Source organism: Hippocampus zosterae, chromosome 15 (assembly GCF_025434085.1).
Source record: "Hippocampus zosterae strain Florida chromosome 15, ASM2543408v3, whole genome shotgun sequence".
NCBI lineage: Eukaryota > Metazoa > Chordata > Actinopteri > Syngnathiformes > Syngnathidae > Hippocampus > Hippocampus zosterae.
The window spans coordinates 11,189,928-11,217,295 of record NC_067465.1 but is presented as its reverse complement, the minus strand read 5'-3'; the positions used below and the strand labels follow the sequence as shown (position 1 = coordinate 11,217,295).

At 42.7% G+C, this 27,368-nt stretch overlaps 4 protein-coding genes and 1 long non-coding RNA gene across 8 annotated transcripts in view; 2 read left to right on the top strand and 3 right to left on the bottom strand.

Moving 5' to 3' along the window:
• The window catches only part of LOC127616210 (KN motif and ankyrin repeat domain-containing protein 4-like), a 198,426-nt gene that overhangs the window by 85,437 nt on the left and 85,621 nt on the right, over positions 1–27,368 (bottom strand). The gene's annotated exons all lie outside the window — the stretch shown is intronic.
• On the bottom strand, positions 565–12,515 carry LOC127616208 (importin-13-like). 4 transcript variants are annotated; one of them, XM_052087669.1, is made up of 23 exons: positions 12,288–12,513; positions 12,046–12,160; positions 11,038–11,163; positions 9,922–10,547; positions 8,602–8,742; positions 7,662–7,803; positions 7,429–7,595; positions 7,123–7,243; positions 6,809–6,956; positions 5,837–6,018; positions 5,739–5,765; positions 5,527–5,661; positions 5,188–5,334; positions 4,760–4,840; positions 2,879–3,016; positions 2,716–2,812; positions 2,598–2,650; positions 2,449–2,518; positions 2,257–2,315; positions 1,548–1,637; positions 1,239–1,420; positions 726–1,093; positions 565–598 (listed from the first exon to the last, which is right to left on the bottom strand). In XM_052087669.1, exons 2-22 carry the CDS (start codon positions 12,148–12,150, stop codon positions 1,000–1,002), a joined length of 2,931 nt encoding a protein of 976 aa, XP_051943629.1. In that variant the 5' UTR covers positions 12,151–12,160; positions 12,288–12,513; the 3' UTR covers positions 565–598; positions 726–999. The 4 variants fall into 4 exon arrangements, with proteins under 4 accessions (XP_051943629.1, XP_051943628.1, XP_051943631.1 ...); XM_052087668.1 differs by having other exon boundaries at positions 12,046–12,513; XM_052087671.1 differs by lacking the exons at positions 565–598; positions 726–1,093; positions 1,239–1,420 and having other exon boundaries at positions 2,735–2,812; positions 12,046–12,515.
• On the top strand, positions 1,312–6,220 carry LOC127616235 (uncharacterized). The gene is made up of 2 exons (XR_007967062.1): positions 1,312–1,450; positions 5,542–6,220. It is a non-coding gene; the product is annotated as an uncharacterized LOC127616235 (long non-coding RNA).
• mgst3a (microsomal glutathione S-transferase 3a) lies at positions 13,770–15,775 on the bottom strand. The gene is made up of 6 exons (XM_052087702.1): positions 15,626–15,775; positions 14,859–14,983; positions 14,656–14,729; positions 14,384–14,441; positions 14,215–14,287; positions 13,770–14,117 (listed from the first exon to the last, which is right to left on the bottom strand). The coding sequence occupies exons 2-6, from the start codon at positions 14,973–14,975 to the stop codon at positions 13,975–13,977; spliced, it is 465 nt and encodes a 154-aa protein (XP_051943662.1). The 5' UTR covers positions 14,976–14,983; positions 15,626–15,775; the 3' UTR covers positions 13,770–13,974.
• On the top strand, positions 18,575–26,483 carry LOC127616221 (leucine-rich repeat-containing protein 52-like). Its single transcript, XM_052087689.1, has 2 exons — positions 18,575–19,605; positions 24,784–26,483. Exons 1-2 carry the CDS (start codon positions 18,963–18,965, stop codon positions 25,107–25,109), a joined length of 969 nt encoding a protein of 322 aa, XP_051943649.1. The 5' UTR covers positions 18,575–18,962; the 3' UTR covers positions 25,110–26,483.

The window sequence follows — 27,368 nt, the reverse complement described above, 5'->3', positions numbered from 1 at the left end:
AACGCCTTACTATACATGGTCGTTTTTTGGGGTTCAAACGCCCAACTATCAATGGTCGTTTTTTTTCCGGCTAAAAACGCCTTCCTATACATGGTCATTTTTATCAGCCTAAAACACCTTACTTACACCATGGTCGTTTTTTTTTTGTTGAAAAAAATGCCTTTCTATACATGGTCTTCTTTTTTGGGCTAAAAACGCCTCACTCTACATGATTGTTTTTTTCGGCCCAAAACTCCTTTCTATACATGGTCGTCTTTTTTTCGGCTAAAAACGCCTAACTATATACATGGTCGTTTTTTTCAGCTAAAAATGCCTGACTATACATGGTCAATTTTCAGCCCAAAACCTCTTACTATACAATGTCATACAATGTATGCTTGAAATGAACCGAAGTGATCATTTGATCATCATTGGAACTGATCGGAGATGGCGGAAAAAGCAGAGCGGAAACCAGGAAGGCATGTAGCCCGACAGCGGGGTTTGAGGATAAGGCACTTTTTCCAACAAAACTATTAATTGGAAGGGTGGGGAAAATGACATACACAAATGAAATGAACACCACAGTTTAATTTTTAAGGATTTTTATTGAGTTCACAAGCTTTCCCTGAAAATTAAGGACAATTAAGAACAGAAATGTATAACTTTTTTGTGTGTGTTTTTTTGTTAACTTTAAGAACCTGTGGGAACCCTGTGCCAAGGGAAAATGATGCGCCAGAAAAAAAAACTGACTACAATTTTGGAATCAGCATAAAAATTTCACTCAACACATTATTTCTTTTCAAAATGTACCACAGTGTAATATGCCAATATTCAAGGGATCAGCAAAACAATAAACAGCACACAATCTCACACACTTCATGAACAATGACAACTGAGCAGTTCACGTATTATTTTGCTGTTTACGGTCATGAGTACATCCCACGCTTCCAAATGTCCACCGTTAAGTCCAAGTGTTTGAATTTTCCTTTCTTGGTGGATAGTCCATCCCTTCCGTGGGGCCTAGTAAAGGCAGTGTCCAGACCCCTGAAGGCCTCGGCAAAGCAGAGAGAATTCCTTCACCATCTCCTTTACACGACGTTTGTTGCTTTGCTCCCTTGGGGAAAGGAGAATTTTGCTTTTGTAAATTCATCTGTTAAATCTCACTTTGAGCCATGAGCGACATTTACCGAAGACATGGCCTGGAGCTGTTCAATCAACGCATTTTTGGATGTGCAATTGTGTGCTATTAACTGATTTACCTGAGAAGCTGCTCCGTAAAGTTGTGTTTCTGCTCCGCGGAGATTTGTGCGGAGGGGAATCCTGGTGACTGCAGAAGTTCTTGGAGCCACTGGGACAGCAGAACCGGACAGTGTCTGCTCAGACTAAGCAACACCTCGGCGAAATGATCCATCAGACTTCGAGGAGATCCACCGCCAACTGCCTGTGAGAGCCACGCAGATGGGCAAAAGAGGTGAGTTGGATTTGCAAAAAGAAATGAGATGTTGACGCTGTTCACAATTGTTAGATTCCCCCCCGAGGGAAAATAAGTCAGCGTGTATCAGACTGACCTGTAGGATGGTCTCTGTAAGGAGCTTTCCGTCCCTCTGCAGCACCTCAACAAGACATGACACGTCTTGACATCGGGACAATAATTCGGTCTGTTGCCAAAGGACAAAAATTAGACGCATGGAAAAGCGGGTTTCTTCCAAATAAGACACAGTGGAACCACCGAAGTCAAATGCATAAAAACTACCAGGTGAAGCGTAAATGCTGTTTTGTGGAAAATGCAATGAAAAACTCCACATTTGAGTTAATTGCCATTATTTCCTGAAAAAAATGAGCCCAGTGCTTTTTTGTGTGTGTGTGGGGGGAGGTGGGGGGGGGGGTCAGATCAGAGTGATAAAATGAGTTCTTGGCTGCCATCTTGTGGCAGACTTGTGCCAAGGATTTTCTTTCCAGAGTCCAGACCATAGCCAAATTCATTACGTACGGTTAAAATGCTACTCGGGCAAAGCAAAAAGAACAAAAATAGCTTCCTAAAAAAGTTTTTTTTTTTAAAACGTACATCGACAATAAGTAGACACATTGACCAAAAAAAAAAGATATAAAGGCATTTTAAAGAAAAGGAAAGAAACTAAATGTAGCTTTCTGAAATTACTAAAAGACCGTACAGTGAAGTTGATTTAAAAAAATTAGATCTTGATCACCTGATAATTTGACTTCGGGAGTTTCACGGAACATCCAACAGTGCGTTATTTCGGGCTAACTTCAACTTACAAAGAAGAAGCTGGCAGCTTTTACTGTGGAGGTTTCAGGAAATTTAAGTGACAGAATTCCTGAGCATGACAAAGCAAAAGAGTTTAGTCTTGAAATATATATTCAAGGTCAAAATGGCTTTGACGTGTTGATATTCTTAGCTGAAAATAATGAAGTGTGAATGTGACTGTGACCCATAAACAAAATACTCACCGCAGTAAAATAGCGCATTCATATCCCGATGATCACATTCCAGGTACAAATCGGGTTTTCTTTTAAGAACCTATCCGCAGATGTTTTGAGTTAAAACTTTCAAAGTGATGCAGAAAACCTCAGCCCCTTTCCAAAGTTTCCAAGCCAACCTGAGCATGAAGGTGCATGAAGGACTCTGCAACATCAGGATGATCCCTGATGCCTACAAAATCACAATTGTGATCAAAAGGAAAGTCAGTTGTTTGAAAATAAATAAATAAATAATACCTTGTTGAAATATTGTCACCGTGGAAGACGTCAGAACTTTCAACATGTTCTTAATGGAGGAGATGTGGCATTCCTCTCCAGCAAAGACGTGAACCATCTAAGGGAGAACAGAAGCCGTTGGGAGTCTTGCCGCCATTTCCTTTGATTCAATCAAGGCGTATACCTGAGACGCCAGGTCAAGTGCTGAGGCTTGCGGGAAGGTGCTATAAATTTGACCGAGCGTCTCACTCAACCGAGCGACCAAGGGCCCGAAATCCCGGAGGAGAGTTCGAAGGGTCTTATCAAATACTCCACACACTGCCTGCGGAGGGGGAAAGGGGAAGCACTAAATATAATAAATCATGCAAGTGTAGACTTATTGGACTATCAAAAAGGACCCTCACGGATGAAGCCAGAGGGCAGCCATTTTACGTTGCCACTGAAATAATCGAAGTTAATTGTTTTTGGCACAAGACCAATCAAACACCAAGCTAAAATTATGGTAAACTCAATTGAAATAGAAAGAGCGTATGAAACCAAGTTTCTCGGATTAGTAATAGACTCAAAACTATGTTGGAAACCACATATCGATAACGTAAAAAGAAAAATAGCCAAGACCGTAGGGATCCTCTACAAAACCAAGGAAGTGCTAAATAAGAGATCTTTGTACACATTATACACTTCATTATTATTACCATATATGACCTACTGTGTGGAAATATGGGGAAATGCCTGCAAAACAAACACACTCCCTATTCTCAAACTACAAAAAAAGCAATTCGAATTATTAATAGATCAAAATATACGGAACCCACAAATCCACTATTTATCAAATTAAGTACGATGACATTTTATGACCTGGTTCACTTTAAAATCGCCCAATTAATGTACAAAGCACACAATAACCTGCTCTGCCAAAACATTCAGAAGTTTTTCGAAATTCGAGAAAGCAACTATGAATTAAGAGGTACCAACTTATTCAAAAAACTCAAAACAAGAACAAACATCAAGCAAAGAAGTGTATCTAGCAAAGGTGTTAATCTGTGGAATAATCTCGAAACGGACCTAAAAATGAGTAAATCGCTTGCTGAGTTCAAAAACAAATTCAAAAAAATAGTACAAACAACCTACACCAATCAGAGTTAAAATGATAAATTCTAAACATTAAATATAATGATAAATCAGAACTAAGTTGATAAATAGAGAAAGGTATTGCAATATCCATTATGAATACAAGAGAAAATTGACACAAGAGTGCCAGGGTGAGGATGTATATAATCCCGATACAAACCAAAAGTTGTGAAAATATCACGGTTAAGGGTAAAGTATGAGCCTTAATGGAGACTTATTACTTTTTCTTTTCTGATTGATATAAAAATGATTTAGTAGATATAAACACATAACGGGGTAGGACTAGATACGTTTTTTTACTTCATCCTACTCCCTTGAACATAATAACTGTGTTGAATGAAGACTGATTTCTTTCTTTTTACTTTTTTATCTACCTTATTTTCTGTCTAATTATTACTGTATATGTTTTATGTTCAATAAACAAACAAATAAACTGTGACTGACAATCTCTGTTGTGTGTTTTAGGTTTGGATAATGAGAGCCTCTCAAAGAACAAAACATTACTGTTTGCATTCAGAGTGTATGTATACAATCATATTCTTAATGATACAATGTGCATGCTCATCTTCCAGACTTCCTGCTAAAACAGTATCCCATGAACGGTGATATTTTCACCGAAGGGACAGAAAATCAAGTAAAAGCGCCATGTAGAAATCAATGTACCGTAGTCAAGTTAAGCTGGCTTAGTGAGTGGAAATGGGAGGTATCTGCCGCTGGCTTAAATTCTCACAAAACCAACACCAATTCATCGGCCAATTAATTTTTAAAAATAGATCATGAATAAATTCAAGGACAGCGGTCACTAGAGCGGCCATCTTATCATGTTATCAGGTTACAGAAAGGGTTAAAGAAGAGTTTCTTTTTTTCTATTGGATCCCATTAGATTGCAGGTGTACCTATTATTGTGAAGGTTAACATTTCTACACCTTCTTACCTCCACCACCTCAGTGTCCTCAAGCCATTTGCTGAGGATGTTCTGGATCAATGGGTAAACTTGCTCTAGTACCACCACAACCTAAAAACAAGAGAAATAGCTTGGAATATGTGCACAGACATTTGAAAATTTTAAAAATATATATTCTTGATAATGACAGCTGCCCATTGCAGTTATCATTTGCATGAATCACTTTTTCATCCTTTCAGCTGTGGCGGCTCTTAAAGACTTTGGAAAATAAATAATGCTTACCGGTAATTAATTTAAATGATGATTGAAAAAATGTTTTTGTTTGTTTTTCCAATGTAATTGAAAATTTGAGGGTGCACTTATCTTTAGGCACTTCTTTGTGCTTTTAACTGTGCCTTTTTGTTGTGATTAAATGGTATCCCTCATTTTTCTCAAAGTACTCATAAGACGATTTTTACTGGGTTGCGTGTGGTTTGAGGGTGAGGCGGTGCCGCGTGGACCGCTCCCTCGAAGCCGTCTGCATATCTATTGAAGTCCAGAGAGGAGAAGAGGCTGGACAACATTCCCAGGATGTGAATGATAGACTGTTTATGGGCAGGATCAGCCTGCACAGGAAGAGACATTCATCAAGTCTGATGTCGTGACACTACTATTTCGCAGTTGACGGTCATTTGTTTAATCGAGGGCTGAACAATTAATCATACACAAAGCACTGACATTGCAATATAGTCGAAAGCGATTTTCAAATCGCAAAGCCTGCTATTTGGGAAATTAACCATTTTCTATTTTTCACCTACCGCTTGCTGGGCCAGACTGTCCATCTGCTGGATATGAGGACTGATGAGCGAGTGCAATTTTCCCAAGATCTCCTCGGCTGGAAGAGCGGAAAGCAGGAAGCCCAGAGCCTGCATGAGCCACATGCACTGGCTGCTCTGCACATACAGAAAATCCAATCACACATGGCTTCCTCACTTGCGGCACACTGACCTTTATCTCAATGCTCACTCACCTTATGGAGACCTTTAACCAGCACATCCTATCGAGTAAGACATTATTATTATTTGTACCGATGTAGTTTCCTCAACCATCTGAAGTCACGTGTACAACCTGGCACACGGTGAGAATGTCCTGAGTGAAGGATCCGAGGTCGTGTCGACACTCCCTGCAGATCCTCTTCAGAGTCGAAACACTGGACACGGACAGCTCGGGCCTCGCCAGAGCTTGGAGGACCATGGGTAACATGCCCCCAAGCATCACCGGGTGGTCCACCAGCCACTCCGCCAGGGATCCTTGGCATCATTAGCCGATAAAATACATGACAAAATCTGCTTATAATACACTGGAAAACAGTACATCATTCAAAAAAAGCAGTTATTTAAATCTGTAAAACGCTCATTCTCAAAAATGTATCTGACTCTAAAATGAATAAAAAACACTTTAGGTACCTCTGAGTAAAGAGTAAAAGTGAAAAGGCCACACTGTTAAAAAAAATGGATGAACTCAAAATTTTCTAGGCAACAAACTTCACTCAAATTTTAAGTTGCCTGAGTCAACAAAAGGTTTTGATGTTATGAAAATTGGCTGCCTTGCTTTTTACAAAAAATAAACAAGACTTGACCAAACTAATTGTCTATTGACTATTGTTCCCAACCTTAAAAACAGAAGTAAAAACAACTCAGCTAATGCTTTTGGCGCAAACAACTTGCTAGCTTTAGCTTGTGCTAAACTTGTTAGCTTGTGGTAACTAACATTGTTGCCAAAAATGACAATTGTTTATATTTCAAAGTTGTTGCAACTTAAATAACTGTTTTAGCCCCCAAAATACAAGTTGTGTTTTTTTACAGTACATTTACCATTTTATTCATATTAATTTTCTGTAGTCGTTAGTAAGTAAAATGCAGTTCACTTGTGTTCCTTGATATCTAAGTTGCTGTACATATAACTTACATTGTTTGACTTACTGTATGAACGTTTCAATGAATAATTGCAATCGTTTCATCAACGTATTAGAGTTGAACGAACCCATCGGGTTTTGCCGTGTACTGTACTACAGAATAACAGGCGCGGTATTCCACACACCTATCGTGTACATGACTGTGTCAGCCAGCATGACGTTACTGACGTTGATTCCGGGGATCAGCCCAATCAGACCTGGGATGACGTCTGAGTAGTTCACATCAATGGTCTCGGCTATGGACTGGAAGCCGAATAACAAAGCCTCTGTTTCCTTGAAAGGAGAATGTAGAATAATACACCAAAAGAAAATGAGAAGGGAACAATTGTGGATGTGTGTGTGGGGGATGGGTGTGCAGTTTTTTAACTTCATGCCTCTCGAGTTATGAACCATTCAAATCTAGAATCTGGACATGAATGAATTGAAGTAGTTCTACTACCTGCCATTGTGCTGCCTGCTGGGGGTCCATCAGCTGCCTGCCCAGGCGGTCGTAAAGGTTACTGAGCAGCTCGGCTCCCAACATTTCGTAGACGTACATCAATGTGTCCGAGATATCCACTCTAGGAGGTAAAACAACAGGAAAACTAATATTTTCTGTCATGAAATGAAGAGACTTTTCAAACTTTGAAAATGCTGAAGTTGTGGAGATACAAGCAGCAAATGCAAAAGAAAAAAATTGCTAGCTTTGCTAGCTCTCTGAAGGAGGCAACCAAAATGTAAAAATGGTTCATTTCATGGGTCTAACCTGTAGATTCTGAACTGCTCCTTGTCATCACAACTCCAGGAGGTGTACTCTTCCTGGGAAGGGTAGTGGCATTTGTGTAGTAACACATCCACCAACTGGAAATACACGGGCCGGTAGACGTGCAGATAAATGGCCTGCTTCTCCTCCTCAAAAGACAAGATGTCATCCTGAACAGAAACGTAAGAACGATGCAACTCCTGCACGAGGTTTGCGGATTTGCATTTGGTCCCCACCTGCAGAGTGTACCAGAAAGTGAGTGTGAGGGAGCTGGTTGTCTCGCTGATTGGGTACTGGCCAGGAATCCCAGTACAGGACAGAATCATGTTGACCAAGGCAAGATACTGCTGCCAGTGCTCCACCTGCTCCAGCAACACCCTGTCATAAACATACATGACTTGTTTCTAGGGGTATTAAAATGGATAGATGTTTTTTCTCCCCCCAACCCCCGAAATATCGTGCTAAAAATTACAGCGGAAGCTAAAATCCATATTGCGCAAACTTTTATATGTCAAACTTTCATGCATCCATCCATTTTCTAATCTGTTTATATTCACGAGGGTCGCCGGCATACTCGAGCCTATTCCAGTTGTCTTTGTGCAGTAGGCGGGATACACCCTGAACTGGTTGCTCTCCAATCGCAGGGCACAGAGAGACAAACGACCATTCACACACGACCAGTCACAATATCACCTAAGGACAATTTGGAGCGTTCCATTAACCTGCCACACATTTTTGGAATGTGGAAGGAAACCGGAGCACCTGGAGAAAACCCATGCAGACACAGGCAAATCAAAATATCTCACAAACCTAAGGTGCTAGAAAAAAAAGCTAAGATAACGTTGAATCAAACACAATGACATCCCGCAGACATATCCGCAGTCTGCCTGCCCTCCATCAAATCCACCCAAATTGCATTAGACCACCTGCGTCACAACTTAGACCTGCTTTTAGCTGGTCCAAATTCACCCGGGGCATGTTAATAACAAAACATCCTCGATCCGCTAGAATGGCCAGCGAGGCATAACACGGTCTTTCAAATTCCCAAGCACGGTAAACAAGACTTTCAAGAAGATTATGCCAATTATGAAGATGTGCTCATTTTTACGCCAACCGCCATGTGAGCCTTTCAACCAAAATAAGGCACTGGGAATCAAAGTAGCTTTTCGTGTGCACCTGGAATGTGTCTCTCCCATAGCGACGGCAATACGGCAGATCCCATGTGAGGTCTCCATGTCCCCATCTTGAACTGCTGTCTTCAGCTGATCATGGAGACCCAGCACCTGAGGCATTAGACTCATCAGAGCACTGACGTACCTGGATAAACAAACACACACGTTGATCGTATAGGAATCAATAATTATGTTTAACCCTTGTGTGCTCCAAATTAAAAAGGCCTTAAGTTACGCATTTTGCAATTTTTGTAATGATGTATTTTGTGTTATAAAAACATTCTTTTTTTTTTTTCAAACACTCAAAATGTTCAGAGGCAACTGTGCTATCCATACATATATAGTTTTTATTAGTTCTTTGGGATTTTTTATTCTTTATTTTTTGCAAAAGGAAAAAGAAATTGTGTCTGGAGGTCCCAACCAAGCCCTACTAACAATCCCGACCGGACGTGTTCATGTAAAAAGCATTGGTTTGAAGCCTCCTGCAAAAAGGCAAACTCATTTGCGATCCTCAGGCGCCACCTAAAAGTTGCACAATTGGTATGACCTCAACCCAACAATGTGGCATGCATACGTCTGTACAAGCAAAAACAAAGCGATTGACGTAAAAATCGCGTGAAATGCATGTTTACACATTAGGTTTACGATGCATTAAAAAATAAGAATTATAATAGGTCTCTATGGTGCAAAATATGTAAATTGTGAAGATTAAGGTATCAAAACGTTTTTTTTATTATTGCTGCAATGCCTGAGAATTATCACCCGGTGACGTCATGAAATTTAGGCCATTTTAGAACCCCTCCATAAGTTTCAGCTCTCTCGTATTTTTCTGAATGCCTTTGCCTTTGATTCAAAGACATCATTTTACATTTATCGCAAGCGGTGCACTACGAGGGTTAACTAAAAAGAAACTACAGTATTCTTAAAAACCTCTGTTAAAAATGCACTTTCCATTAAGTACTGGCAGAACCGAATGTCAACTTTATGTGAAGAAGGGTCGTCAGCATGTAAACCCTTTCATGCACCCTGTAACCCGATAATATGAAAAGCTGCCCACTGTCGTAACTGCTGTCCCAGAAAGGGTTCAATATAATTCATACCAAAACTTGTAATCATAATGAGTGTAGTCACTTTTTTACATGAGCAGTAAAGTAACACATTTTCTTTTAAAGTCAAGTAATCAGTAAAGTTACTTTTTCAAGGTAACGCACAAACAAAACACAAACAGGCACACACACATATATAAGGCTCCATCACAACTGTGTGACAAACCACATGTCAAATGACAGTGACTATATATTGGTCTGTGTCCTGCAGCGTTTACCTCTGGCAGTCAGGTTGCGAGATGGCGCTGACAATCGTCTCGACGGCTGGGTCAAACAGCACAGGGTTGGATAAAGTCGTGAAACAATCCTGCACCAGTTCCTGAGTCTCCCCTAGTTGCACATCCAGTCCCAACCAGCTAAACAAGCAACGGAGCACCTTCTCCTTCACCTGACTCGACGAATCCTGGCTTTGGAGGAGCTGTCGCAGGAGAGGACATATGGCTCTCCATTCCCCAGCCAGAGCTGCCCTCAGCTGTCCGCGTCGGCTCTGCGCCAGCCGGCTGCTCTGGAACTCCTCCGGAAGTACAACCAGGAGCTCCAGCAGTGCGAGACAGTGCAGCTGAGGGTCCTGCGTCTCCTTGGCATCTTCAGGGCTCTGAGGTTGGAAGGCTTGCACCATGTCAGCAACCGGGTGTGACCAGACATGGGGAATTAAGTTAAGGGCCATCGCGGCCAGTGCAACACATAGTCTTGTTAACACCATTTTCGGGCCGGAGGAGAAGTGCAAAATGTGAGAAAGGAGCTGCGCTCTCAGGTGCTCATGTTGGTCTGCGGGCAGTTCGCTCCAGTGAGAGGAGATTTTGGTGTGGAGGGTGCTGGCACCAAAGAACTGGACTTCTGGGAGCTGTGGAACCATACGAAAACATCTTGTGAAATGCTCATGGGATATAAATCCAGAAGGGTTCTGAGGTCAGTCGCCTCGGGTCAATTAGCAGAAGCCAGAGTTGAAAGCAAACATAGTGCATCGGCATTTAGCTGTTATGCTGCAAGCAAATGGAATTAGATGCCAACAGAACTGAAATTAGCCACCATCCGTCACATGTTCCGGTACTCATTTGAAAAGTGGGTGTCTCTAAACACAAGGTGCTCTCTCCCAATTTTTTATGTTTATTTTTTAGATGTCAATACCATCAAATCAAAGCTGGACTTCTCAACTTTTGTAGCATCTTCATCTATTGATCTGGCACCGAAATGTCTTCAGTATACAGCACGTAAAACAAAAACAAATGAAGTTTCATCCCAAAATTTTGGACGGGGGCTGTCAAGAAAGGTGCCCTGTCTTGACTTGTGAGTGTGCAACAAGCTTATCTCAAATTTGAAGTTGATCAGCAGACCTTGTCAGGGCTTAGCAGGATCCAGCAGAAGTGCCACGCCTGGGCAGATGCCTGAGCCTGCGTCAGCCACTTCTGGGCGGCATGCTTACGCTCCATGTCTGGCTCAAAATACAGCTGGGAGAGAGCCTGCAAGACAAGTGGGAGTCGGTCACAGGTACACTTGAATCAAATTGCATGAATATTCATCCTAGAGGAACGCTTGATTCAAGGGGGTCAAAAAAACATTGCCATAGTTACGAATCCGAAGCATGCCGTGGTTGCTATTATTAGGGCAGCAAATGCTTATAGTTGGTATCATGTTACAAAAATGTCTGCTGGTCTTTATTTCCCTACACTGTCATGTTAAACTGCTTTTGTTTGATAATGAAATGTTTGTATATAGTCCTGAATTAAAGTCTTTTTTTTCTCCATTTATTTTTTTTAAAATTATTTTCTACGACCAACCCCAAAAAAAGAGAAAGAAATGATTAAACTGGAGGTTAAGCAATCTGTACTTACACGACATTTTCACATCATGCAAGAATGCAATCTTCCTCGATGTCAATACTAAGCTCTTATGGCATTCTATTTACATGCCATGACAAAACTATTTTTGAAAGACCAGTATAAAGACTCGGATAGATAAAGTTGTACAGGTCGTTAGTTGAAATTCAGAGCGTTAACGAATGATCCAATCAGGTTGCTTTATGGGACCTAAGTAGTGGTACCCAGGCTCCCTCTAGTGGCACGCAAAAGAATAACTGAATTAAATGTTCAAACTGTACGAAGGTGCCTTACAACTTTTTTTTTAAAATCCAATACAGTACATTCAAGTTAAATACAATTCACGAATCTGTAACTTTTAAATACAACACATTTGTGTTTCATCCTTTGGCAAAGTTTGTTTTCCAACATTTATTTTGGTACAATTTTTATGCGCAATACATTCCAATCAAATCGAAGCATTTTTTAAATGCGAGTACTGTACAATCCTCGGATTTTTAAACAAAATAAATAAATGCAACTCACCGCCTCCACATTCTCCACTGTCAACTCCTGCAAGTCGACAGCGGTCGTTGCACCCTCCGACTGGTGCAATAGGAAGGTTTGCCCACGGGGCCCCTGGATATCCATGAGGACTCGCCTTTGGTAAGAGGGTTGACAAACAGTTCAAGAGCACACACGGCCCAATAAAGTGTGTGAAAGCAAACAGCCAGAGGACACCGAAGAGTGTCTGTCAGCTGCCCACACTGTCACGTGACCACACTGACCCCCTTGGCGGACTTGTAGTCCGCCTCACAGAAAGCGATGCAACCGGATTGCTTCCATCATTCAATGACGGGAGTATTTTTTAGCACAACAGCCACCCTCAGAGTTAAAATAGCCGCCAGAATAAAGAAAATGCGGTTATCCGTGTTGAGCGCCAGTCGCGAGACGTAAAAACAGGCGCGCCTCTGACGCATCGCCTTCTGATTGGCTGTGCGTGGATGCAATGTCGGAATCTGCCGTCAGTACGTCAACTTGCAAATTGCTGTGGCGGTGACAGGTGAACATGGAAGTCAATTATGAACCTGTAGTGTGACTAAAACAGTGGCTGCCTTTTTGTTATTATTGTGCGCTCGTGTGTGTGCCCGCACAAGACCCCACCCATGCGCCGCTTCAGGGTATTTTTAGCCTTGATGGTGTCCCGTCACATATCAAGTAACAAGTTTCGATCAACGGGACAACAGTCCACGTTGCTTTTTGAATTCATCTTGGTTTTCCTTAGCGAGCCAGCCCTTGCAAAAGGTCGAAGTCATCGTCCGTTGTGGCGAGTCAGTTCGTGCTGGCAGTCTCACTCAGCTACGGACTAACGCGTGGAACGGCCAAATTTGTGTTAACGTTGAGTAAACATTTTGGACTGGAAAGTCAGACCGTATTTGCAAATCATTTAAAAATATACATTCGAACGTACTACCAAGTGTTAAATAAAAACTTCATGCAACACAACTACGTTACTGTGCTGCCCTCTGTTGGTTTGATCACGAGAAAAGTACACTATTTAAAAAATCTGTTTCCCGACATTTATTTAGCCACGGCCTCCATTTACATTTGACAACTCTCTCGGCTGCAGATCAATAAACACAATTCCTGAAATAATTGTTTTGATTTGCTCGCAAATGTGATTGATTTACTCGCCGCGACGTGTGGCTGATCATGACTGAAGTGGACACACGGGTTTATTGTACCCTCTGGTATTGAGATCATTCTGCCTGTCACTAGACGACGCTGGAATAGACAAAAAGAATTAATAATTTCCAAAGAAATTCGGTAAAACATGATACAGAATTCAAAAAGCTGCAGGTCAGGTTTGGACCACGACAAAAATATCAGAATGCATGGCAGTTCTCAAGGCTTAACACTGACTCCTGTGAATGCTTCCGAGTGTTGTGTGAAACACATTGAGTTGCCTTGTGGCTGAAATGTGCTAGCTCAAGTAAATGAAGGTGGCTTTCTAATGACCCACGGCACCCTTGATGAGTCATCACAAGTGTGCTGTTTAAAATAATATTGTTATTGTCTTCTGTCATAAGAGGGAGCGGTTCTCTTGTCTGTGACCTGTTGCTTTGGAGTAATAAACTCACCTGCTGGGATATGCAATGCGGACCTAGACCAATAAAAACTGCCCCGCCCCAACACAAATCTAATACATTAATGTCAAAACAACAAGGCACTTGCAATCGACAAAAAACCCAGTCATGGCAATGAATGAATGAAGCCAAGTGCTGCATTTATTTAGAAAAAAACACAATTATGGTTTGGGAGTGCCATGTTAGGCCACCCCTAACAAGGAGAACCAGTCAGGTCACTTATTGTGACATCAGTATTTATGAGTATTTCTTGCAGTGCCTGTCAAAAAATATGGCAAAGGTGAAGTTGCTGATGTGTTTGTATGGCTACTCCCATCCTGCAGGTCTTTCAACAGCATTTTTTCATCTCGCTCCAAGACCCCAAATGGGGTCGCGCCCAGCCCAGCAAGTGGTGTCCAAAGCTGGCGGTAGTCAGGATCATCCCAAGGAGAGCCACATTCCCAAAAGCTCCGCGCATTCTTTTTCTAGGATCTGATTGAGATTTTTTAAAGTTTTTGTTTAACAAATTACTTGCATGGCACTGAATTGAATAAATAAATACACCACAAATTGTTCAACACCATCTCACCTCCTGTTGAATAGCCCTGCGCGTAAACCTCCCGGCTGATGATCCACACAGCACCGAGTCCACTGCTGAGACGCTGAAAGCAAACGCACACATTTACGTTTTGTCTGAAATGTTTGATATGCATTTGGAGCAAAGTTTGTTACTTGTGAAGTGATGTAGGTCAACTTACAGGACAATGCAAGCCACCAACAGCGAGACAGAAAAGGAAGGCGGGGTAGAGCTCCAGACTGGTTGAGGATTTGACGAAGACAGAGAAGAGGACAATCGAACAATCTTAATTTCTGAGGCAAAAGGGGTGCATCTTTTAGTCTTAATGTCACATTTGAATTTGATCTGATTTGATGCTATTTATAAAATATAAATGCATCCCCATATGTTCACTTCCTGCAAGGCGGAAAAGCATATCTCGTCATTTTTGTCCAATGCATGTTCCTTACTCACGTGTTTTGGTGTGCACGCTGCACACAGTTGAAAATGGTGCCCTCTTCGCTGTCATCACTGTACATCTTAGGGTACTGTTAAATGAGACATACACACATATTGTGTTTGCGTTGTGGTCAGAATGAGCAGGAATTTTCCATGGCATGCTGCAGCTAGTCTACAGATCAAACGTTTTTCTGTAAGACGTCAACCTCTCAGCTCACCGGCACGTTGTACTTCTTGCGAGCTTTGCCTACTTGAAATGCCAAGTGTCCCACCATGATCATACTGGCAACACCAGTCAACACTACGTAGCCGTACTCCTTGGACAGAACAACCATCTTGACACCTGTGAGGGCAGGGGGGCAGTTTGATACAGTCAAGTGCAAATGGGTATCACACTGTACATTATAAAACGTTATTATAAATTAGCTAGGTGAATTTTGTGATTGTGAAGGACATACACGTGTTTTTTTATGCATGATGCAATGTTCACTAAAATGACTCATCAATACAAATCCCAAGTCTTAGAGGGCACAGGGAGTCCTCCACGGTTTACGGCGGACATAGCCTGTAACTCTAAATTTGTGTAGGTAGTTGATCGCTAATCAACACTAAAGCAGCAGGAAAGTCACAAATTCTGAAAATATTTGTGAGAAAACAATGGCAGGAGGCAAGTATTGAAAACATACGAAAAACACGAAGTACACCAATACGCCCGTAAACCCATGGAAGGATTTGTGAACGCGACATACAATGATTTGGGCTAATTCGTCTCCTTGCACTGGATTAAATGATTTGTGATGTGTGAAATTGAAATGATCGCCTCCGCATTTCCCCCAAAAGGAACACGCGTGCACAATCACGCCCTTAAAAAAGGTCAAACGAGGACAGCGTCATGACACCGTCTACACAACAGACAATGCAAACTTGTATACTTGTACTTTTCTCCTATCACAAATCACAGAAAAACAGAAAAAAATGCATTAACCTTACAGACGAAGCAGGACAAAACGTGCACCGGTTACAGTCGATTGAACAATGACAACAAACTCGGTCGGACTTCCGCGTTGGAATTTACGTAACACGCGCCAACTATGGGCGTGGCTGCAAACTTGCGTAAACGTAATATAAATAATGTAACTATTTAGAATAAGAAAAGGCTGGGATGATTCTTAGGACCTCGCACTGGAAGGTCCACTGTGAAAAAGTATGTTTTGGCTAGAAAAAAAACAAAAACAAAAGACTGTATACAGTATAGCTATACAGACGGATATTTTAAGTGCACTAAATTTATATTCAGCTTGTGGAGTACATATTACAAGACAAAGAAAAGAAAGCAAAGAAAGCATAAGACAGAAACACCTGTTGGTCATTTTTCCTTCGAGCTTTCACCTTAACCAAACACCTCATTTTTACAGCGTGGAAAGAACGTGACGATGTGTTCAAATTCCACGGAGAGTTGGAATCGAGAGCTCCCAACTCTGTAACGCACGGGTTGCGTAAAATAATGTATCCCAAGTTCTACATACCTGTGTTGACTCTGCAGCAAGTGTTCCATGATGCTGCTAGCTAGCATTCATCACTAGATGTCGTCATAACATCACCCAACAGTCGACGCCAAACATCTGCGTTGACGGCAGAACGGTGGGTGTCATGTGCCCATAAAACCAACCTGGTCTGTCCTCGTTCACTTCCCGGTCTGTCCTCCTTCACTTCTGCCAGAGCATGCGTCAGTAAAGCACGCTCATCGTACAAAGTGCAAAGGGGGTCTTTCAGCAACATATCTGTCGCCCCTTTGCCCCCACCATAGCCTCCCCCCCTCCTCCACCGTGCTGACTCTGATTCAGCGCTTCAACACCTACACATAGAACCAAGAATAGATTCAGACTGGGTGAAGGAGAACATATGAGACCACCCTGTCCCATTACATCTCCCATCATCTGCTCGCAAGCCGCATATGCTCACTCTGGATTGGTGCAAGGTGCAGCCGGAAGCTAAATGTCAGGAAAGATTATTTTGTTGTCAATATTTAGCATTTTCTATTTTCAGTACCCCAGGGGTGCTCTGTTATGGACAGAGATGTCTCTCTGGGAGTTGCTTTGTATTCTATGAGTTTAATTCAAAGTGTGTGTCTTTGTGTGTGTGTGTATTTTCACCTCCCTGGAATATTTCTCTCTTTGGATGGAAAGATGTGAACATCACCATAGGTCATAACTTCACCACAGTGGGCTTGTAGTCCTTGTGAAATAAAATTTGACACAACACAGAGAATAGTATTGTTCGCAAGCCTACCAACGATCAATGAATAAACCAATAAAAATCTTGTCAAGTATTCTAAATAAGATTCTGTCTCGATAAGATTCTATTCCACACATTCTCCCATCTAGTTGAAGACCATTTAAGAGTTATGGCTTTCATTTCGATGTTACGGTTGCTGTAAATCAGTGATTGGAAATTGCAGCCCACGACCTTATTTATTTTGATAATTAAAAAAAAATAAACAAAATTGGATGGGGAGCTTTTCGCTCTTATTCTTGTTGATATTTGATCTGCCTGAGTGATGGCTCTAGGTTGTTTGTTTTTTTTTTCGCTTCAAGGGGGGCCTGAACCATACATAGATGGCTGATAAAATAATTTATCTGTATATTTTGGAATATCAGATGAAATGCTGGAGAGACTTAACTAGGGCTACACAGATTACCAATGGCCCCTTGCCCCGGTGTAACGCCGTCCCTGGTCTCCCTCTAGAGCTGGTGAAAAACGGTGGTCTCCTTTATCATTTAACCCTTTCACGTACCCTGTAACCCGGGGGTCGGCAACACGCGGCTCCAGAGCCGCATGCTGCTCTTTAGTGACATCTAGTGGCTCCCTGGAGCTTGATAAAAAAATGTTTGAAAATGGAAAAAGATTTTGATAGTAGGCTAATATAGCTCAAATAGATATAGATAAATGTTGCAGCTCTGAAAAAAAGGAGAGCTGTGGTGTTGTTTTTTAAAAACGTACACTTTATGCTTTTAAAAGTCTGGACAAACACAGACACGTCTGCGTTCGACTCCGCGCCTTCTCTCTTCTCGTTCTACTCGAGAGGTGTTCAAAGACAGCCTCCGAAAAACGGAACTTAATGATCACTTCAATGACACTAAGAAAAGCGAAAATAATGCACCAAAACAAAAAAAATCGAGCGAAGAAATCAGTAAATAAATTCTATCACAGCAAAGGAATGAATAACATAACCAATTCTGAGACAGTCCAGTCTCCTACATACATACAGAATGTACAGTTACCTTCATTGTAAGTTTTCTAGAAGGCTTTTCTTTTTTTGCGGCTCCAGACATATTTGTTTTTTTTTTGTCCTGCAGTATATGGCTCTTTCAACATTTTGGGTTGCCGACCCCTGCTGTAACCCGATAACATGATAAACTGTCCACTGTGACCGCTGTCCTTGAAAGGGTTAAATGATCCACCTCTGTATATAGATACATAATAGTAAATAGATACTTTCAATACCAATTAAATTAAATTGGACATTTTTATGCATCACAGTGATTGGGAATCACTGCACAAAGCGATGACAGCCTCTTTTTTTTTTTTTTTTTTTAATTTCACCAGCAATTGTGGCTCCAAACAGACCTTCTTGTTTTTGAGATATGTGATGTGATGCTGCCGCACACTTGGTCACACACCTGCAGCACACAAACACATTATGCACAACGATCGTGCGTGAATCATGATCAATCAACGTGAGCATCTGGCGCACACATGCGCGCTCGGGAGGCACGTGGAGAAGCCAGCGCGAGTTGCTGGAGCAAATAGGTCATGCAAGCAAACACACGCGAATGCATTGGATTACACGGAATATTTTGGTTTTGCAGTCGCAGCCGCTGCCCGGTGCTTCAACCCCCTCAGCGTGGAGACACCCCCCCCCCCACACCCCCACCCCCACCCCTCGGCGGAGTTGGCTTTGGGAAGGCGAGAGAATGCCACAGCCAAACGCGACGATTGACCGCGCACACCACGAGCGGCGGGGTAGCACAAGCGCACGTCGCCAGCTCAGTGGGAGCGTGAAGGAAACCCTGCACCGTCATATACCCACGAGGTATGCCAACCAGTGTGATCTCATCGGATCCACGCTGGATCGGGATCAGGACCAGCTGACATGATGAGCTGAAACATTACGCGCAAGAGAGGCGCCAAGGGCAACCGTCTCCGCTGACCTCTGTGGAAACAATCCTCGCGCTATTAACGATCGTCCGCCGAAGGTCCATGAAGAATGTGAGCGTGCGCGGATCGCTCCGAGTGGGCTGGATGAAGCCCTCGGCGGTGTCATGCGTCTTGCCCCGCAGCCCAGCGCGCTGGTGATCATCGTTGCGCTCCTGCTTTGCACGGAGGCGATTACCTCCCCGCTGCTGTCGTCGGGCTGCCCGGACCGGTGCGTGTGCGACGAGCAGCTGGTGGTTCAATGCGCCGGGCAGCATTTGAGCGACTTCCCCGCGGACCTGCCGCTGGCCACCCGGCAGCTCATCATCTCCAACAACTTGATCGCGGAATTGCCGCCGCTCACGCTCAACTACCTCTCAGATCTCGTCTACTTGGACTGCAGCAACAATTCCTTGATTGAGATCTCCCAGTCCACATTTGGGAATCTCAGGAAGTTGGCGTACCTTGACCTCTCCTTCAACAGCCTCGCCCGGATCGAGGACAGGACTTTCGTCCCGCTGGAAAGTTTGGTCATGCTGAGGATGACGGACAACCCGTTTCTGTGGGAGATCCACCAGGACGCCTTTGCAGAAAACCTGGCCCTTCAGGTGCTCGACGTGAGCCGGAACAACTTAACGGTGCTTAACATCAGCTCCTTGATTTCACTACCTGCCCTGCGCTCGGTGGGCCTCAGTGGCAACCCGTGGAGCTGCGAGTGCGGCAGCGAGGAACTCTGTCTGTGGGTCCACTTGGAGGGCTTCAAGTTCCAAGGTTCCACTTTGTTTTCTTTAATGCCATCATTTTATCAGGTTGTGAAAACATATCTGCTGATTTGTCCGCCACAAATGCATTTACGTCATTCAAAGTTTGGAGATTTAAACCCCTGAAATACTTGTGCTATGCCCCCTTTCGTTACAAGCAATACATCCGCAGGCTTTACCTACTTCAAACCTGTTTAAAGTACATATCGGCTCACGGTACAACAAACGATGCATACATATTTACACCTCTTAACTCATTCATTCCCAAAGACGTTTTTAAACGTCTTTTCAGATTTGGTCCAGAATTGGCTGGTACTGAATGAGTTAAAATGTCAAATGTCATTTCATTAATTTTCCATCCATCCACCCTCTTTGTATGGCTTATTCCGTTCAAGTTAGCGTTGTAGCAGAAGCCTTCACTTCACGGCAGCAGAAATATGTCATATATGATACAAGCTCCATTTCACAGCATGATTTGTTGCTAATGTCTCATTGAACAATTATTGATGAGACCGGGCAGATTTAAACTGTAGTTAAAAATATGTGCGTACGTTTTACCCTCAGTTAAATAGCCGAAGGCGTCACAACATCTTTGACAGTTGTGGTGACCCAATACAATTTGACGTGAGGGTGAATCATTTTAGCGTCGCTGGTCTGTAATGTAGGCAAAGTTTGACTTCTCTCACTGGAACAATCACCACAGATCAGTCATACATTTGTACATGCAGCTACAACATTTGACATGGCGCGTATCGGATCTGAACATTTTAAATGGAGGGAGATATTATTGGCATGTACAAGTGTGTATGTTTATCCAACACAAACAAGTCCACTCCGTACAGCTCGCTGAGCTCTGCAAATTCTCTGCAAAGATATGCAAGCGATAGAACTGGAGCATGTTGACATTGCATCCAATACGAGCCCCGGATAAAAGCAGGTGCAGGGGCAGAAAGGTCACGTGGTCCTTGCAACTGTGCTCATTAAGTCGTATTTGCAATCTGTGTTACCGAGAATCAATGTTCCATCTCGTAATCAATGCCAGTTCGGTTCAGCTGATTCAGGCTGAATGTCATTAGCTTTTACGACACATGATGACACTTGACTATCAGTATGACCGTCAAATGGGTCTTGTTTTGTAGTGCTGAACAATTAAAAAAAAATATTATAATAATTGTGTGTGTCGGGGGGGGGGGCGTTCAACAATTACGATTTAATACGGGATTTTTTCCGCAACTCCCACTTCCACAACAAGCATTTACTGCACCAAAGAGTTACACTATCCCACCGGGATGTACCTTTGGCTTCACTGTGATGTAGGATTCTGATGATGGTAAGCCATTTTAAAGTAAAAAGAAAAACTTATGTCGTGTGTTGCAAGGGAGGCAGATCGTGCTCTGCTCAGATTCGTTTCTGAACACAGCCGATAATCAGCCACACGTGCTTCAAATTGACTTTGCTCATATTGCCTGACACACTGGACCCTCATACTCCATTTTTTGGAATTGGGGGGTGGGGGGGCACTCTGAATAGCCAAACGGCACATTTGATCAGCGTTCTGAGTTTCCTAGGGGTGTGAGTGAAGCAGTGCATTGTGAGTGTACATATATTAGTGGTCTTCGTTTTTGTAAAACAAATTCGCCCTCAAAATGTGACATTTTTAGACTGGTTAGAAATAAGAAAAAAAAAAAGACGCGACAGAGTGAAGACGCCATAATCAACCCGTGACGAGGGAACACTATAAAAAATGAATTTTATAGATATCAATTCCACTTGCATCACTGATGGTGTCGCGTTAAACTCGCCTGACTTGTGAGCGTGCAGCGCGGGATCAGTTCCCATTCAGTGACGGTGTGAATATATCGTTAAACGTTAACACTACTGACCGAGCTAAATGAAGCAGAGCGCGCGCCCACACTCATAAATGACAGCCTTTGCAATTTGACAATTGCATTTCAATCGTGATGTTGATTTGAATTTGATTCCTTATCATCTCGATTATTTCGCTCTTCGTTTGATTTGGAACTACTGTGCATGTGTTGACTGCGTAAAAGGGCAGCTGCTATTTATAGTGAGTAAAGAAGCCAGTCATAATTCTAGCACCATCATGCAGCCGCCGCGCTCACGCTTAAAAAAAAAAATGTCCCGTGCTTCTCTCTCTCTCTCTCTCTCCCGTACACGCATAAACATCTACAAACGCTCAATACCCGCAGCTTAGGCCAAGTCCAAAACGAGTCCTGAAAGAGCTGCCCTATTTCCGTGCAGCTCACTGCCTTTTGTCTAACTTAATTTGGAGTCGAGTCTCTCGTCACAACAGCCGCCAGCAAGGGAAGGACACGTCTGTCTGACGATGCCTCTTTAATACGATTTGCTTGATTTTTTTTTTTTGTAAGAAGGAGTGATGTTATGGGGGCCAGAAAGGTTTATTCCCCCCACCTCCCTGCAAGACACGTGTACAGACATAGGAAAACTGTGCAAGGACAGACATGGTTGACAAAAAAGGCTTTGTGCTGACGGAATGCCTTCAATTATTTTTTTCCCGATAATTCATCTTTGTTGTTTTTAGTTTGTGAAGTGTAGGGCCTTTGGAGCATTGGATTTGGTGTGCTCTTAGACAGCTGGGGTATTATTGTGGGTTAAGCTGCAATTTTGAAAGAAGTAAACAATGCTTCCTCTAGTCCAATTCGACGTTTGTTCGCTTTTACAGTGAACGACTCCAGTAAAATGTGAGCTTGTTTATCTTCAGGGTTGTTTTGGCAGATCGAGGGTCATAGAACGCAGAATAGTCTTTGGATCACTCCCGTTGGGAATTCCCTCCAAGAAACTAAGTCGGTGGAGGAAAAAAAATAAAAAAGAATCCATTCATAAGTATTATTGTGTGCTTCTCCCGTTTCATGCGGACTGAAGAGAAAAACCCGGCGTTAAGGATTATTTTCTCGAAGGAGGCTTCTCTTTTGAAGCGCCGTCGAGCAAAACAGACGTGTTTAAAATTGACTGGTAGGCCTTGGAAAAATATATCCCTTCATTTATTGAAAGCCAAGGAATTTGACTATTAGCTTCGAGTTTTTCCCTTTTGTTCACTGGTTTCGTGCACATGCACAGAGAAGCCCGTGAAGAAGAAACAGGTTTGAATAATTCAACGTGTGGGTTTTTTTTTCTTGGTAATTTAATGCCGCGTGAAGATAGCATTACGTTGAAGTTTGTGTCTTTTCGTTAGTTCCATGGCTAAGCACGTGTAGCCGCTGCACATGAACGATGGGGCTGAGTGAATATGTTCGATGCAAAAGAATACGTCACCCTTTGAATTATTTATCAAGCTCTTGGGTTAAACTTGAAGGCATCTGGGATGCTATTTATGGTTCACAGGAACAGAGAGAACTAAGCATTTTCTGCCAAAGTCATGTTTCTTTCCTCTGAGATCTTTGCGGCTGTTCTGGAATAAGCCACAATCAAATGGTGCTGAAAGTCACCATCTTGCTGCACGCATGCTGCTATCGCTTTCATCGCAATTTCATTACGACACTCACGCAAACTTCCGATTATGCTGATTAGCCGAGGAGGAGATTTGTGTGTTCCAAACTGCTTTTGCCGGCGCCCCCATTTCCAGTGACAAAAGAGTTGGTTATGAATGTGGACCCTCCAGCTGCAACATAATGACCATCTGCGTGATCTAAATGATGTGATCCAATCTAGGGGTGGGATCAAACGTTCAGTTTCAGTGGATGGACTGTACTGCTTCCTACTGAGAGACGTTTCTCACATTTTGGCAGTGGCAGAATGTTTGGGTCAGTGAGGTCTTCTCTCCTGACCAAAACATAATGAGAAGCACGATCCACATTTGCAAGATACATTCTAATATCTTTTCCATGAAACTGGATTAATATATTCCCAATAGTGTATTATTTTCAGTCCATTGCATTTCACCTGGCTGCACTGCTTCCAGTACTGTACGTGGACGTTGGACTTTTTGTCCAATCAGATTTCAGCTTCTGTGTTGCCATGTCCATTTAATCTACCCAGGGCCTTCAGAATCAGAAAATGTAGCTTGAACAATAAACGATGGGATTGTTTCTTTCACCATTCATTCATCCATCTTCCGTACCGCTTGATCCTCACTAGGGTCGCGGGGGGTGCTGGAGCCCATCCCAGCCGTCTCCGGGCAGTAGGCGGGGGACACCCTGAATCGGTTGCCAGCCAATCGCAGGGCACACATAGACGAACAACCATCCACGCTCACACTCACACCTAGGGACAATTTAGAGTGTGCAATCAGCCTGCCATGCATATTTTTTGGAATGTGGGAGGAAACCGGAGCACCCGGAGAAAACCCACGCAGGCCCGGGGAGAACATGCAAACTCCACACAGGGAGGCCGGAGCTGGAATCGAACCCGGTACCTCTGCACTGTGAAGCCCACGTGCTAACCACTGGACTACCGGGCCGCCGTTTCTTTCACCAATCCAATTTAAAATTTGCTGGTGACCCTCAATAAAATCATGTTTCTGTCCTCTGATAGGTTGGTCAAGGCAATGAATGAGTTGCCAGCCAATCGCAGGGCACACAGAGACGAACAACCATCCACGACCACACTCACACCTAGGGACAATTTAGAGCGTCCAATCGGCCTGCCATGCATGTTTTTGAAATGTGGGAGGAAACCGGAGCACCCGGAGAAAACCCACGCAGACCCGGGGAGAACATGCAAACTCCACACAGGGAGGCCGGAGCTTGAATCGAACCCGGTACCTCTGCACTGTGAACCCGACGTGCTAATCACTAGACTACCGGGCCGCCGAGGACATATCATTCTGGTTCATTTAAGTCTTTGCAAACTAAAAAGAAAAAAACTGATGCAGTGTGCTGCAATAGGCAGACGGCGCTCCGCTCATAATAATAGAATAATCGATTGGATAATCGATTCTAGAAAGATGTGATGGTTACAGCTGTAGTCTGCAGATATTTGTACACATGACCTAATCACCATGCCTGGTGAGTACGACATCCATCCATTATTTTTCATTTAAATGCTTTGCGCTATTGACATGTTTCAGATGTACATGACATTTTTGGTTGTGGCCCTGCATTTCGGTGACCTTATTTATCATGTTTGCCACTTCTTCACGTCCAATAGTCTAATGGAAATCCAGTGCAATTATGCCATCTGATGCCGATTTATTGTGTGTGTGTCACAGATGAGGGCCAGACCGTGTGCGGTTCCCCAGACAACCTGGAGGGCCGTCGTCTCGGCGAGGTGGGCCTGGAACTACGGACATTGTGCCACCACACTTTAGGTTCCTGGGACTATCTTTTCTTCGTCATCATCGGCTTTGTCATTTTCGCTGCCGGCACCGTGTTGGCCTGGTTCATGGGGGTCATCATGGTGCTTTACGAGCGCTACATAAAGAAGGAAGATGAGCAGCTGGAACTGGACGATGAAGAGGAAGTGGCCACGGAGTCAGGGCGGCCCACACGGGCCACGAGTGACCATGAGAACATTTTGTTAAAACACACTGTTTAGGTGTCCGCTTCACCTTGGGCACTTTGGATTCTCATAGTGCCTCCCGTTTGCTTCCAGGATTTCCGGGATGTCCTTCTACATTGAACTCTCATAAGAGAGATGGAACCGGCTCCAAGCACATAATGGAGGTTATGGTGGACCATGTATGAAAAGCATGACTTATTCTTGTCTCGTTTGACTGGGTCAAGAGGTCAGTCAGGATAACTGTGAAGACGGTGGGCCCGATTTTCATAGACAGATACAACGCTGTTGTTGGGAGTATGCTGCATTCTTAAAATTACTGGGTCAAAAGTAACCCAAATTGGGTGAAAATGCTGACCCAGTGCTGGGTCCAAAAAGAACCAAGCCAATGTTGGGTTATTTCTACCCAGTGTATTGGGTTGAAGATTTGACCCAGCATGTAAGGTCAAGATTTGGATAAAAAAAAAACCTACCCATTCTGATGCGGTACAGGAACCAGGAAATGGGTTACCAGGTTAGCTAATATGGCTAGCTAAATTTATTAGCAACATTTTCTAAGGAGAAGAAGCCACTTTCCTCTGCCAGCAACTCTATCGCATGTTGTTTTGTCACCGTTTATACACAAGATGCCCTTGCTTACGCACACCTACTCACTTTTTGAGGGTGGGCTGTCTGGCTCGAGCGCAATTGGAATCCTGTTTTCAAAGAATGTCACATTCAAATTACTTCAACTTTAGGACACAAGAAAACTCTCAAAAATAGTGATCAGACAGCCTAGAACAGGATCTTCAATCCAATCTGGTGGGTCAAAGGAATTAACCCAATCTTGGGGTATAAGTAAGCTCATCTGCTCAAACTCGCCAGCTATCTAGCGAGTGGGTTAGCAAACAACCGAAATATTTTTTTTTCACATGTAATTACTCATCATTTGAGTGTTTGATGGGTACTACATTGCAAATGTTGACAGAAGTTCAGCAGAAGTCAATTTCACTACAGGGCTAAATATCGCGACACTTGTGTAACTATTCATACAGTTTCGAGGTTACTAAAGTTACAAATAAATTCTCAAGTAGTAAAAGTCAAGTGTTAAGGGTACATAAGTGTTGAGGGTATCACTGCAGTGACGGTTTAAAAAAATAAAAAGTCACTTGTATGATGGTTAAAAAAAACCCAAACATTCATTGTTATGTAATAAGCCACAGGCAAACTTCATCTCTATGTATCCTTGACCTGTTAATCGTCTCTTAAAAGAGGCGGCACATCATCTTTAAGATGAAGCAACTGATGAAATGAATTGCTAATACAATACAGTTTGCTGTAACAAGCGCTAACTCAAAGCTGTTGTCTTTTATTATGCAAAACTGATCCGTGACGTTCATTGATTTATTAAAAAGCATTTGCTGAGTGAACTCATTTACCCAATGTTGGTGTGCGTTTTCCCAACCTGATAGTGGCTAGCATCATTCATTCATTCATTCATTCATTTTCCGTACCGCTTGATCCTCACGAGGGTCGCGTGGGGTGCCGGAGCCTATCCCAGCTGTCTCCGGGCAGTAGGCGGGGGGCACCCTGAATCGGTTGCCAGCCAATCGCAGGGCATGGCTAGCATCACTCGGCTGACTTTCTGGCAGCGGTTTCTCATTCACATTAAATCAAATCAAAATGATCAAATAAATAATCAAATTGAAAAGCAATCTTAGTTTGGCAAACGATAATTCAAATATCAGATTCTGTATTGTTTGTTGTCACTGTTGTTGAGCCCAAGCTAATTGGTTATTTTGTATGCATTTGTAAACTTTTGGTTCATCAAAGACACGCTGTGAAAATTGAGAAAATACTGTACATATTTTCGATACACAAAAATAAAATATTAAATAAGTATACAGTAAACCCAGACCATGCCTGCATGAAGAGAAATACACAAGATAGAAATACCCCTTTTAAATACTCCCTAGGCGTGTTCTTATTGCATTCACAACACTTTTTAAAAAGTGTTTAACCCTTTCAGGGACAGCGGTTACGACAGTGGACAGCTTAATTGTACAAAAATATTGTACAGTGTGCAAAAACAGTCCATCCCTCCAGTTGTTGACAGTTTTTTTTAAACTAACAAACATATCTCACAACATAAATCCATAATCATGCTGTTGCTTTCTATGGGCATAAAAAGCATGATTTTTACATTCACTAATCTTCAGAAAACTTTTTTTTCTCCAAATGTACATAATATGTTAGCATCGTACATTGTTCAACAGAAACCATAATAGACAAGATCGTCACCAAAAAATAAAGAAAATA

Coding starts and splice junctions, on each gene's coding strand:
- LOC127616208 (XM_052087668.1), bottom strand. CDS start 12,150: ATGGATATCCAGGGGCCCCGTGGGCAAACCTTCCTATTGCACCAGTCG. Junction 2,519..2,597: donor TCATGCACCTTCATGCTCAG/GTTGGCTTGGAA, acceptor ATCTGCGGATAG/GTTCTTAAAAGAAAACCCGA. Junction 1,638..2,256: donor AAGCTGCCAGCTTCTTCTTT/GTAAGTTGAAGT, acceptor CTTTGGCAACAG/ACCGAATTATTGTCCCGATG.
- mgst3a (XM_052087702.1), bottom strand. CDS start 14,975: ATGGTTGTTCTGTCCAAGGAGTACGGCTACGTAGTGTTGACTGGTGTT. Junction 14,288..14,383: donor TTGGTGGCTTGCATTGTCCT/GTAAGTTGACCT, acceptor GTTTGCTTTCAG/CGTCTCAGCAGTGGACTCGG. Junction 14,118..14,214: donor GCAGGGCTATTCAACAGGAG/GTGAGATGGTGT, acceptor AATCTCAATCAG/ATCCTAGAAAAAGAATGCGC.
- LOC127616221 (XM_052087689.1), top strand. CDS start 18,963: ATGCGTCTTGCCCCGCAGCCCAGCGCGCTGGTGATCATCGTTGCGCTC. Junction 19,606..24,783: donor GGAGGGCTTCAAGTTCCAAG/GTTCCACTTTGT, acceptor TGTGTGTCACAG/ATGAGGGCCAGACCGTGTGC.